The sequence below is a fragment of the Lepidochelys kempii genome, chromosome 20, assembly GCF_965140265.1.
Source record: "Lepidochelys kempii isolate rLepKem1 chromosome 20, rLepKem1.hap2, whole genome shotgun sequence".
NCBI lineage: Eukaryota > Metazoa > Chordata > Testudines > Cheloniidae > Lepidochelys > Lepidochelys kempii.
The window spans coordinates 20,124,879-20,138,429 of record NC_133275.1 but is presented as its reverse complement, the minus strand read 5'-3'; the positions used below and the strand labels follow the sequence as shown (position 1 = coordinate 20,138,429).

Here is a 13,551-nt window from a genome sequence, read left to right as displayed (position 1 = left end):
ACTGGGAGGAGTGGTAGATACGCTGGAGGGCAGGGATAGGATACAGAGGGACCTAGACAAATTGGAGGATTGGGCCAAAAGAAATCTGATGAGGTTCAATAAGGATAAGTGCAGGGTCCTGCACTTAGGACGGAAGAACCCAATGCACAGCTACAGACTAGGGACCGAATGGCTAGGCAGCAGTTCTGCGGAAAAGGAAAAGGGGTGACAGTGGACGAGAAGCTGGATATGAGTCAGCAGTGTGCCCTTGTTACCAAGAAGGCCAATGGCATTTTGGGATGTATAAGTAGGGGCATAGCGAGCAGATCGAGGGACGTGATCGTCCCCCTCTATTCGACATTGGTGAGGCCTCATCTGGAGTACTGTGTCCAGTTTTGGGCCCCACACTACAAGAAGGATGTGGATAAATTGGAGAGAGTTCAGCGAAGGGCAACAAAAATGATTAGGGGTCTGGAACACATGTGTTATGAGGAGAGGCTGAGGGAACTGGGATTGTTTAGTCTGCAGAAGAGAAGAATGAGGGGGGATTTGATAGCTGCGTTCAACTACCTGAGAGGTAGTTCCAGAGAGGATGGTTGTAGACTATTCTCAGTGGTGGAAGAGGACAGGACAAGGAGTATGGTCTCAAGTTGCAGTGGGGGAGGTTTAGGTTGGATATTAGGAAAAACTTTTTCACTAGGAGGGTGGTGAAACACTGGAATGCGTTGCCTAGGGAGGTGGTGGAATCTCCTTCCTTAGAAGTTTTTAAGGTCAGGCTTGACAAAGCCCTGGCTGGGATGATTTAATTGGGTATGGGTCCTGCTTTTGAGCAGGGGGTTGGACTAGATAACCTCCTGAGGTCCCTTCCAACCCTGATATTCTATGATTCTATGATTCTATGACACGAGCCAATATCTCCGGTCTCAGACACAACCCTAGGAACCTCCTTCTTGCCGTGTCCAGTTATGCCCGCTGGACGCTGCAAGCTTACAAGAGTTCACCAATTTAACAAATAAATGGATATGTTCCAGGCTTCAAACCAAACACACTGCTTCAGTAGCATAAACAAACAAATTTATTCACTACAAAGTTAGATTTTAAGTGATATTAAGTGATAGGCAAAAAGTCAGAATGGTTACCAAAAGAAATAAAATATAAGCATGCAGCCTAAACTCTCAACCCTATTAGATTGGGCAGCAACTAGATGAAGCAGTTTTTCTCACCCCACTGGATATTGCAGTCCTTCATATACAGGTTTGTTCCTTAAACCTGGGCCAGTCTCCTGTGTTGGAGTCTTGTCTTCTTCTCAGTGTCTTAGTTGCTTGCAGCGAAGGTGGGGGCAGGAGAAGGGCCCAGTATGTGTCCACTCTGCCTATTTTATACCCTCAGTCCATGTGCTTGGGGAGCACAAGTCCAGGCATGTCTGGGGGGCATTGCTGAGTCTCTCCAAGCAAGGTTGAGCAATTCCCCTGGTGTGTTCTCATGCAGATGAATCATTGAATTTTAGCTCCCTTGCTGGACAAAGGCTGTTGATGGGTTGTTTGACACCCCACCAGGGCTTTGGCTACTTTCCTTGCTGTTGCCTCTGGGGAGCTAATATCTGGCTGATTCCCCAACTTGCAGCATGTTTTAGTGACCACCATACAACACAATTCTCATAACTTCATATGCATTATTGATACACATCTATGGATAGAGAATCATAACAGCAGATCATAACCTTACAAGGCTTGCTTTATATGTAAGATCACAAATATATGAAAATGAGGAATATGGGGGTTACAGGACGCTCCCCAAGGTATAGAATGTCACGTACAGCTTCTAACATCACTCTTGTAAAGCAGATCTTGTCAAAAAGGAAGATTATTTACCAAATAAGACTGTGAATATTGTAATCCTCTATGAGTTTACTAAGTGTGCCTTTAGCTAGAATCCATCTTGAATGGAATGGTGTTAAACATATTATAGCTGGTGTAAGAAAGTTATTACCTAGCGATCTTTTGATTGGGGATGATATTAAAGCTTTGTTCAGTCAAGTTGATGATATAAACCAGCCACAGGAAAGAAATAATCCTGAACCTGTGTCTACTAGGGACAAGGATTTGCCTACGGAGGGTTTCTCCAAATGTTTGTCTGAGGAAAATAGCTGTTTATCTGTGCAAAGAAGCAGTGCATATGTGGAAGAAATTTCTTAGTGTCTGTCTGGTATCTCAGAAGTGAATCTGGCATTAGATAAGGCTCAGGAACATGTTTCTCTAGAGCAAATAAAAATTGGTGATCAGGTTAAGCCCTAACTGAGGAAGGAAGGGGGACAGTCTTGGTGAGTGATGGATTGTTGGTTAGTAAAGCTTGGGAAGGTTAACCTCATCCAGGTAAAAGTGATGTTCTTAAAGAAGCTCGGTGTAATAAGACACTATTTGTGGAAAACAGCAGTGTCTCTGGTAAGGGAGGGAAAGGCAAAGAAAGTTTAGATGAGCCTAGGCAGACGTCTGGGCTGATGGCGTTGTCTAATCAGCAGTTTGGGAAGGCAAGGTTAGTGGAACATGAGTATCCCTACACCTTACCTGTTACCAGTGTGAATAATTGTGACAGTGAAGGAAATAGAAAAGGAGGACTTGTGGCACCTTAGAGACTAACCAATTCATTAGAGCATGAGCTTTCGTGAGCTACAGCTCACTTCCTCAGATGCATATCGTGGAAACTGCAGCAGGCTTTATATATACACAGAGAATATGAAACAATACCTCCTCCCACCCCACTGTCCTGCTGGTAATAGCTTATCTAAAGTGATCATCAGGTGGGCCATTTCCAGCACAAATCCAGGTTTTCTCACCCTCCACCCCCCCCCACAAATTCACTCTCCTGTCGCAGTTAGGGGTAATGACTTGCCTATGAAGGGAACTACTCCAGTCTCCAATCAATTGTCCGTGAACAGCCATGTGTGCTGGGACAAGGGAAAGAATATTCCAAGCTGTTTGTCTGTTAAAGGGGAATGTTTCTCCAGCTCTTTTCTGTCTGTAAAGCAGACAGAAAAAGCCTGTCAGCCTATGATGTTTGAAAATTTATCAATTGACCCAGAGTTGATTCTGGATACAACTAAAGCCCAGGAAGGAAGTGGTCCTAAATTTGTGTCTGCTAGGGATGATGACATTGTAACTAGGTTGCATCCAGTTAATGTCATAAATAGCTCCTAGAGACCAAGTGATTCAGGTGCTTCTATTTTGCCTGTTGCTAGTGTGTGACTGGGTAAAGATGGGCTATCACCAGCAGGAGAGTGAATTTGTGTGGGGGGGTGGAGGGTGAGAAAACCTGGATTTGTGCTGGAAATCACTTTAGATAAGCTATTACCAGCAGGACAGTGGGGTGGGAATAGGTATTGTTTCATATTCTCTGTGTATATATAAAGCCTGCTGCAGTTTCCACGATATGCATCTGAGGAAGTGAGCTGTAGCTCACGAAAGCTCATGCTCTAATAAATTGGTTAGTCTCTAAGGTGCCACAAGTCCTCCTTTTCTTTTTGCGAATACAGACTAACACGGCTGTTACTCTGAAACCTGGGTAAAGATATGATATCATTGCCAGGGCACAAGGAAAGCATGAAGGTAATTTGACTATGTTACCCACTGACAGTATGGAAACTTGTAACAAGGAAGAGAATGCTTCTACTCTTGTGACTATGAAGTCTAGCAATTTACCTGAAAGGGGATTTTGTGAAAATCCTCCTGATGGGACAGAGGTGATTCTGGATTTAAGGAAAACCCAGGAAGAGTCTGTTGTTGCTCAGGAAAATGTTCCTTTAGAGCAAGCCGTAGGTGAAAAGGGTAAGGGCAGAATTTCTGTGAAAAATGGGTTGTTGTTTAGAAAGATTCCTGAAGAGGAAAATCTTCAGGGTGCTTTTTGCAAGCAGTTTGCTGCAACTGATGGGTGTGGAAGTGATTTGATTGAGTCAACTCAGGGTGAATCACTGTATAGAGAAAGCAACAGTTTGTTTGGGAGTCTTGTTTCAGTTCCTAACTGCCAGAGTCTTTCTGAGGTGTACAGATCCACCAACTTTGCTTTGGAAAGGCCCAGCGTGGATCACTTTGAGAAGTTTTAGATGGAATGAAAATTGTTAGGGAATTTGAATGGCCCTATGACCAAGTGGCTGTGCTGGACCAGCTGGTTGGGAAGACAATGTTGTTGGGACAGGAGAGTCTCCATATTGATTCTTTGAGTGAGCAGTCTGTGACTCAGGTGCTGAGGAAAGACTTGGTTACGGGTTTTTCAGAGCAGAACAGCTTTATAACTGAACTCACCAGGATGCAGGGGAGAGCAGGCAAACTCTCACCCTTAGGCCTTGTCTACACTTGCAAGTTAGAGTGCATTAAATCAGACCCAGGCGCCCTAACTCCTGAGGTGTCCACATTGGCAAGGCACGCAGAGCACTCAGACTCCACAGCTGTGGTAATCCACTTCCACAAGAAGCATAAAGCTTGCTGCACCCTGGCTGGAGTCATGCAGCGGTCCCTTAATGAAAATCAAAAAGCGCAGGAATGGCGGGAGACTGAAAGGCACCAACAGAACGCAGATTGCCGGCACCAAAGCACGGAGCAGCTCATAAGCATTATGGAGCGCCAAGCGGACTCGATACAGGTGCTCATAGCACTGCAGACAGAGCAGATCTGTGCCCACCGCCCCCTGCAGCCCTTGTCCAAAAATTCTTTCCTTTGTGTTCCCATGTCACCACCATCCCACTTCCTCCAACATGTGGTTTCGTACCACCAACAGCTGCTTCCAACACCTGTAGCTTCACCACCCAGCCCTGCAAACTACGACCCTGACCCACTGCACTCAACCCCCATCACCACGCATGTTAGCCAGTCTGAAGTGCAGCACTCATTGCGCAGCACTCCAGACAGGAAGGCTGAGTATGATAACAGGACATATGCCAATCTGTGATTGTCCCGTTCCCCACCCCGCCCCTTTCCCTCCTCCCACACAGTACAGATGTGTCATGCCCTTTCTGTTTCCCCAGCAGTTATGTTTCTTTTCAATAAATGAATTTTTTGGCTTTGAAAACATTCTTTATTGCATTAAGTAAAAGATACCATAGCCCAGGAAAGCAAGAGGCACTGCAAGTCAGTGCATCGTACGTAGCAAACACAGATGCCTACTAGCACTGGAGCCACTGCACTTCACTCCCATGCAGGACACCAAACATTACTTGTGGCTTTCAGCATCGAATTGCTCCCTCAAGGCATCCCTAATCCTTACAGCCCTGCGCTTGGCCCCTCTAATAGCGCTAGTCTCTGGCTTTTCTAATTCAACCTCCAGGTGTTGAACCTCCATGATCCATGCCTGAGTGAAGCTTTCACCCTTCGCTCCACAAATGTTATGGAAGGTATAGCACGCGGCTATAACCGTAGGGATGTTGTCATCGGCCAGGTCCAGCTTCCCATACGGACAGCGCCAGCAGCCCTTTAAACGGCCAAAAGCACACTCAACAGTCATTCTGCACTGACTCAGCATGTTGTTGAACTGCTCCTTGCTGTTGTCAAAGCTCCCTGTGTAGGGTTTCATGAGCCATGGCATTAAAGGGTAAGCAGGGTCTCCAAGGATCACAATGGGCATTTCAACTTCCCCTACGATGATCTTCTGGTCTGGGAAGAAAGTCCCAGCTCACAACTTCCTGGACAGGCCTGTGTTCTGAAAGATGCATGCGTGATGCACCTTTCCGGACCAGCCTGCGTTGATGTCCATGAAATGCCCACGGTGATCCACAAGCACCTGGAGAACCATAGAGAAATACCCCTTCTGATTTATGTACTTGGAAACTAGGTGGTCTGGTGCCAGAATTGGAATATGTGTCCCATCTATCGCCAAAGGCGTGGCATGACAAAAATTATTGTGAATGTACAACTGCAATGAATTTAATGTTAATGTTAATACAAATGTTAACTTTTGTGACTGTGGTGCTGATACCAAGAACTGTAAAAATGTACAATGCTGTTTGGTTCAATAAAAACACACTTTGTATTAAGAAGCCTAATAATGTTAAGGTTTTACAGCTAATGCATAGATACATTTCTAAAACTTTCCACAGTAGAAAAACCACTGCAAGCTTGAACTGCTGTGCACAAAGGGAAACTGAGGTACAACAGCTCACAGCCTTCATGGCTGAATGCCAGAGTAAGTTCTCTTTTTGAAAAATATTAATGGCTACGTTAAGTCAACACATAGACCAAACCCTGGAGTCACTAAAGTGTTTCACAAACTATGTACTATGTTTTTGGCTGGGGCCAAAGCATGCATCAATAATTTGGCCGTACAAAGAATTCAATGTAAACACAGCTCATATCAATGTTGAAAGGTCCTTAAAGTGTATCTGGGAGCTGTAATTTCGCCCTTCCACACCAGTCTCGCGTTGGGGGTGTGACACATGGCTAGAACGGGTTAAACATCCTGCAAAATAAATAACCCACAAAAGATATGTGGGAAGATAATATTTGTATTTTTGTGTATTTACATATGTATGAGTAGGGTCCACAATGTAATCAACAGTCCCTGTCTATGCTGTATTCTGATAATTCAGAGGTCAAAAGAAGATCCTAGCATTTAAATGAATTGCAAACATGGGATATCTCGGAATTCATCTCTCTTTGAAATGTACTGTGAATGGTGGAGGAAAAAGCAAATGGCCTTATGTTAATTTGTATGGCTAAGTACCAGTGATGGACCTCCTTCAAAGTCATCCTAATTACCTTTTGTTCCCTGGGAAATCCCAACTTGTCAAAGAGGACATGAAATTGTATAAAAGTTCCTTGGGGCCTGATTCTGTCATCTCAAATCTGCTTAGACTTCATCAGGGGAAGTTTGAGTCGCAAGACTGAGGTCCCAGTTATGCTGGCATGCCCTGAATATGAGATTTGGACATTAAAGTGCCACAAGTACTCCTTTTCTTTTTGCGAATACAGACTAACACGGCTGTTACTCTGAAACCTATGAACTGAATTCTAAAGGAACTCTTTGCAACTACAAAGCTCACCATCTCTGCTGTGAATCTGAACCTCAACAAATTGAACTCATGTCTGTATGTGTATTGATCTTTTAACCAGACTCTCTCTCTTTCATTTTTTAATAAATTTTAGTTTAGTGAATAAGAATTGTCTGTAGCATGTATTTGGGTAAGATCTGAAACATTCATTAACCTGGGAGGTCATGTGTCCGATCCTTTGGGATTGCTAGAACCTTTTCTTTTATATGATGAAATAAGATTTACAGAAATTTTCATCATATCTGACATGGGTATGTGGATGGAGGCCTGAGGCTGGATCACTTTAAAGGAACCGTGCTGTTTGGACTTCTGAGTAACCAGTAAGGTAATAAAGAAGCTGTTTTATACTGGCTTAGTAAATCTATGTATTGAAATATTCACCAGCTTTTTGGGGTTTGGCTACCCCCATTCTTTGCAGTTCACCCTAATTGAGTGACCATAGCTGGCTCCCCACTAGGATCCCAGTCACAGCTCAGGGCACCTTCAGCCTCTTCCCCGGCCCAGGGCTGTTCCCAGTCCCCTCCTCAACCCCCAGCCGCCCTCAGCCCCCATCCCTGTCCAGGGCTGAGCCCAGCTGGGGATGAGGGTCAGTGTGCTGGATGTGGACTGGGAAACAATGGGCTCTAACCCCATCCCAGTGCCATGGGTGCCCATCCTGTTGGACTGGGGCCCCCACAGTCTCTGCACATCCAGCCATCACCTGCCACGTGGGCACTGCTGCTAGCTGAGTGTGACGCAGCAGGGAGGGGGGAGTGTTGACCTGGGAATGTGGCAGTGGAGTTTCACTGGGGATGGGACACCTGGGAGCCTGTAACCTGAGCCAGGAGGGGGAGGGGGAGGTAACACCTCTGCCCGGGAATGTGGAAAAGGCTGCAGGAGACAGCCTGCTGGGGAGGGGTTTTGGTTTCAGTTTGGTGCTGGGTGCTGGAACGCAGGGAACCCCAGGGCTGGGGTCTAAGCTCCCTGCTCCCCTAGAAGGACTTGACTGAGGGGTCCTGGTTGTATCCACAAGCTCTGTTTTAGACTGTGTTCCTATTGTCCAATAAACCTTCTGTTTTACTGGCTGGCTGAGAGTCACAGTGATTCCCAGGAAGAGGGGTGCAGGCCCCGGACTCCTCCACACTCCGTGACACTGATTGGCTCCACCGCAGCTACAGGGGCACCGGGGCAGATCAGGGGGCGGGTGGGATAGGTGGCTGGGGGTCTCCGGGTGAGGTGAGTTTGGGGGATGGAAGGGATGTACAGGGTGGGGAGGAGAGTGGGGGGTGATGGTCTTGTCCCGACCACTGGGCTGTTTGATGGAGCAGGAACCCCAGGATCTCACCTTGAGCCGCAGGCCCCAGAGCAGCCCAGAAGGTCTCACTCAGCAGCCAAGGTCTGTCCAGGCCTGGAGCCCCCCAGCCCAAGTGTTGTGGGGGCTGGAGGAACATGGAACTTCCTTGGGTCGCTCCGGGTCGGGCTTCCTGGGACCCTCAGTATAAATAGGATCCTGCCCGGCTCTGGGAGGACGTCCCCAGCACTGACTAGTGGCTGCTGGGTGCTAGGAAACAAGCCACTCTGCACTCTAAGTGCAGCTCTGCAGGAGTCTGCGGGCTCCCCACAAGCCACAGAGCAACCCGCAGTGTCTCCGCCAGTGCTGAGGATAACAGCCATGCACCCAGCGCTGATCACAGGCTGGGCACCAGCTCTGAGCAGCGCTGAGATGCCAGGGTCATTAACTGCCCACAGTGACCCGGTCCCTGGGGGTGGCTGTGCCCAGACGGTCCCTGGGGGCAGGCAGAGGCCATGGAGTGCAGGCCTCCGAAGAGCACTGGGCAGAGAAACCCTGGGGAGTCCATTCCTGGCACAGAATTCCCTTTGCTTGGGTAACCAGTCACCTCTCCAGCCCACTGCTGGGGACGCTGTGCTGTGCTGCTGGCATGAGCTGCCACCTGAGGTTCTGGCCTTGGCATTATTCAAATATCCTGGGGCTTTTGGACAATGTCGGGTGCGAGCACCAGGAGCTTGACCTCCGGCCAGCTTGGGTCATCACATTCCACCTCCAGATCTCCCCTGGGGTACAGGGCTCCTTCATTTCCTGTCCTAAACTGTGCTGTTGCTGTGTGCTGTCAAACAGCTGCTGTGTCCCACCCCAGAGGTGGCAGCATTTCAGTGAGAGGTGAGAGGAGATAGGAGATTCCTCTGTAAATACAGCCTGTCTGCTTCTTTGGGAGCCTTGGGGGGGTAACGGGCTGTAGAAAACAAAGAGAGGATTATCACAGCGAGACAGGTCCCCTGACCTAGAAACGGGGAAATGGTTTGAGCACACGACTGGCAGCCAGGCTGATCCATCTCTGCCACCAGCTTGCAGGGTGGCCTTGGGCAAGTCCCAGCCCTGCTCGGAGCCTCTGTTTCCCCATCTGTAAAATGGGGATAATGATAATGACCAATTATAAAGGGGTTGTGAGGAGGCATCTGTCTGTCCCCATGAACACACATTATCTATCTATCTATTCCCGTACACACCCATTATCTAATCTATCTATCTATCTATCTACCTATCCCTACTCACACCCATCACCTATGTGTCTCTCTACCCAGCCTGCATCCCTCACCCTGGTGTCTGCCCTTGTGCTCTCTGTGCAGTGGTTGGAAGCTGTGAAATGCTGCCCAGCATTGCCCCTTCAGCTGTGCTGTGGCCTGTATGTCTTGGCTCCTTACGGGGGTGTTGGTGGGGGGGAGTGAACAGCGGGGGAAGGGAAGTGCCGGTGCTGGTAAGCCAGCTAAATCTTCCCTCCCCCGGCCCCACGCAGTGCTGAGTAATGGTCGGGCTGCTCCTGCCCTGAGCTCTGGATGTTCCACTGACTAAGGAGGGGAAGGGAATCACACATTCCTGGACTTGTATGGTAAAGGCAGTGGGTGTTTGATGCACGGGGCAGCAGGCAGCTCCGGGGGGGTGGGGGTGGGGGGGCATATGGAGGGATCTGTTTTCTAGGGACTCTAAGCAACCAACAACAGCAAAGCCAAGTGGCCAGAGACCCTTCCCCTGCTCCCGGCACAGGGGTTCTGGTGCCTGGGAACTTTGGGGACAGCAGGGTTTGCCACATGCATATGTGCCAAGGGATTCTGATCTGACCTCTCTCCCCAGGGTCGCAGATACCGATGGGGCACGCCTGGCAGGTGGGTATGGGCCAGCTGCGCCCTAGATGGAGCCGCTAATTCCTGCCACCAGGTGGAAACATCTTTCAGTCACTCTCAGCTTGGGCTATGCGTGAACCAGTGCCCCAGAGGGGAAGGTTCTGTGTCCCGTTCCCCACCCCCCCTGGGCCAGCCAGTCCCCGCATCCTGGGGCCGGATCGGAGCGAGCACCCTAGAGGGAAAAGGCCCCCTGCCTCTCTCAGCCAGCCCGCGCCATAAATGAGGTGACGGTTACCCATAGTTAGGAGGGTCTCTTCTGAGCTGTTTGCTAATGGAGGGGTGGCACAGTCACCCCCAGGCCTCGTCCAGCCCTGTCTGCCTGCTGAGACGGGTGGGGCACGTGTGTTTAGCATCTCAGGGACGATCAGTGCAAACACCAAAGCCAAAGACTGCAGGCCCAGACCCCGTGTGCCCCCATCATCCCCATGTGAGGGGGAGAGCCAGAACTGACTCCAGGGCATGGGAGACGGGGTCCCTGACAGGCCAGAAAGGGCTTGACAGATTCTAACTCCCTCCAGACTGAGCCTCAAAGCAGAGCATCCCAGGGAAAGCCTTGGCCTCCCTCAGAAGCTGTGCCACAAGGTCAGGGGTCCTGGACCTCCCTGCCTGCTGTGTCCTGTTGCACAGCCATGGGGCTCTGCCCTTCATCAATAAATCGCTGTTTTACCCAGGATGTCACTATGGTCGCCACTGGTTTACAGATGAGGAAGCTGAGTCAGAGGGCAAGGAAGTGACTTGCCCAGGATCATCCAGCAAGCTAGTAGCAGAGCCAGGATTTGAACTCACGTCTCCTGAGCTCTAGGTGAGTTCTTTCTCCACTAGGGCCACACAGTCTCCGCTGCCCATCACCAGCTGCTGCAGATCGGCAGTGTAAGAGCCACACAGCAGCAGGTGTGCAGTGATCTGCTCCCCACAGAGGGCTCCTCCTGACCCCTCACAGTGAGTGACCAGCTGCCTCTCTCAAAGGCTCCAGCAATGGGTATTCTCCAGACCTACCTACTGAGGCCCCTGGAATCTTGCTGAGCTCTTGGCCATGGCTCAGCTAATGAATAGCGATGCCCCAGAGCAAGCCAGGGGGCAGGCGGATGGATTTGATCTGTTAATGATCAGCTAATTAGCAGCTGAACTCTCAGACAGCTAACCAGGCCCCAGGGAGGTGTCCCTGAGCGAGACGGACTTGACTTTGCCCTGAGGAGCAGGGTGGCGATGGGGTCAGCGAGATGGGGAAGGCCTGAGGCACGGGACAGAACAGCAGGGCAAAGATGCAGCACTCCGGGAATGGATGTGGCGGCAGTCAGGGCCCCCAAGGCAGTGCCAGCTGGTAGAAAAGCCAGCAGTTGCACAGAAGGCAAAGAAAAGCAAGAGCAGAATCTGTTCCAGGCCCGTGAGCCGGCAGCCGAGCACCAGCACAGTGCAGCCTTGGAGCTCCTGGCCAGGGCTTGATGTGACAAAGTAACATTCTGCTCCCCAGGCTGGGGACCTGCAGCCCCAAAGCGCCTTTCCGGGAGAGGGGCAAAGCGCCATGGGCATTACAGAGATACTAGTGACTGATCAGGCTCCTGGCCCTGAGATGTGTCTCCAAACACCTGGAGTCTTCTCTCCGCCTCTGGTCCCAGTGCCTGGGCTGGGAATTGGGTAAGACCAGGCTTCCCCTGGGGCGATGGTGCTTCCCAGAGCCGGGAGGGGAAGCCGGAAGTGGAAAAGCCTGGCCAGAACAGCAAGCCTGGCATTTCCACACTGCCAGCAAGGGCCTGGCATCGGCTGCTGCCCTCTCTGAGCTGGCTCGTGTGTCCCTGTGCTCCCCTTCATGGGTGAGCCAAGGAGCTCAGCATGCCAGGATGGGAGCCCGGATGCCTCGGCTCTATTCCCATTCTTCCACCAATTCCCTGTGTTCCCTGGGGTGAGTCCTTTCACCTCCTGCGCCCCAGCCCCCCTCTGCACAATGGGGATGAGATCTTCCTCGGGAGAGGGATGGGTCATTTTTGCAAGAGACTCCCTGGGGTGGGCCCATGCTCTGCACACGCGTGTGCTCAGTGTGTACATGCTCCTACATGTGCAACCCTCTGCCCCGCAGAGTGCCGTGAGCCCCTGTCACAAAAAGACAGCCTGGCTTCTGGAGGCTCTGCAGCCCTGTGGAGCCGTGGGGCTCGGCCCCCCTGGCCCTCAAGGCATTCCCAGCACTGTGGGCCGCCACATGCAGACAGATCTCCCATGTCACTCCCCCTGGAGCCGGCTGATCCAGCCCCTGGGTCACCCTCGCCACCCCCACCCTATGCACATCCTGCCTTCTGGCCGGCCGGCGCGTGGCTGCAGGAGGACAAGTCACCTCCAGTCATAGCTGCTGGTGACGTGAGGTCCTTATCTGGGGGCCGCGCTGCCCCCCACCAGCTTCCCGCCATGGCTATATAGGGCCTGCGCCAGGAGCAGTGAGTCAGCCGCTGTGATTGGCATGGCCGGGGCCTGGATCCTGCCACCGCGCTCTGCTCCGGCTGCAATGACTCAAAGGAAACTCTTTGTAAACACAGGCCAGGGATATGGCCATAATTAGCCGGGCCTGCAGGAGCTCCTTGTGGGGGGGGTTCTCCTGTGCTTGTTTCCTTTGGCTGCAGCTCCCCCCCTGCCCACGTCATACTGAGCAGCGGGACCAGGTCAGCTCCAGCCCCAGCTCTGAGGTTCCTGTGAGGAGCTGTTATAGGAGAGCTGAGCATAGCAGCAACCACTGTGTCTGGCCCCCGGCTCCCACATGGCCTGCAGCCAGCACTGCTGCCTGGCATCCCGCTGTGCCCAGCACAGTGTGACCCCCCCAGGCCCTGGAACCAGGATCCTGGCCCCTGGGGACACTGAGTCCTACATCCATCCTAATGGGCATGACAGGCTGGGGGGCACAGACCCCTGGTCAGAGAGCTCAGGGCAGCAGGCCCTGGCTCGGACGCAGCCCAGCACCTCTCACTGCCCCAGCCAGCAGGGTGGGCAAACGCTGGGGAAGGGCTTTGCCCGAGGGATAGCAACAGAGCTGGCTCGCAGTGGGCCTTGCCCACCAGACGATACGGCCTGGCTTCCCGAGATTGCTCTGAGCACCCCACTCTACCCACCCCATGTGCTGGGTAACCATTGGGGCCACTCCTAGGACAGCAGGATGTCCCTAGCTCCAAGCATCCCATGGCCCCCCAGCACCCTCATCCAAACATCCTGTATCCCACAGCCCCCCAGCACTCTCATCCAGCCCTCCTGCACCACCCGGCTCCCGGCACCCACATGCAACCCCCTGCACCCTGTGTCCCCTGGCACCCTCATCCAACCCTCCTGCACCCCATGGCACCCCAGCACCCTCATCCAACCCCCCTGTACCCCATGGCTCCCCA

At 51.5% G+C, this 13,551-nt stretch overlaps 1 protein-coding gene across 1 annotated transcript in view; it reads left to right on the top strand.

Moving 5' to 3' along the window:
- Positions 1 to 11,696: 11,696 nt before the first annotated feature.
- Positions 11,697 to 13,551, top strand: part of ITGA5 (integrin subunit alpha 5) — a 69,011-nt gene continuing 67,156 nt past the window's right edge. The window contains exon 1 of the mRNA XM_073318277.1: positions 11,697 to 11,824. Within this exon, the coding sequence (XP_073174378.1) occupies positions 11,712 to 11,824 (113 nt within the window). The 5' untranslated portion in view covers positions 11,697 to 11,711. The remainder of the gene's footprint in view (positions 11,825 to 13,551) is intronic.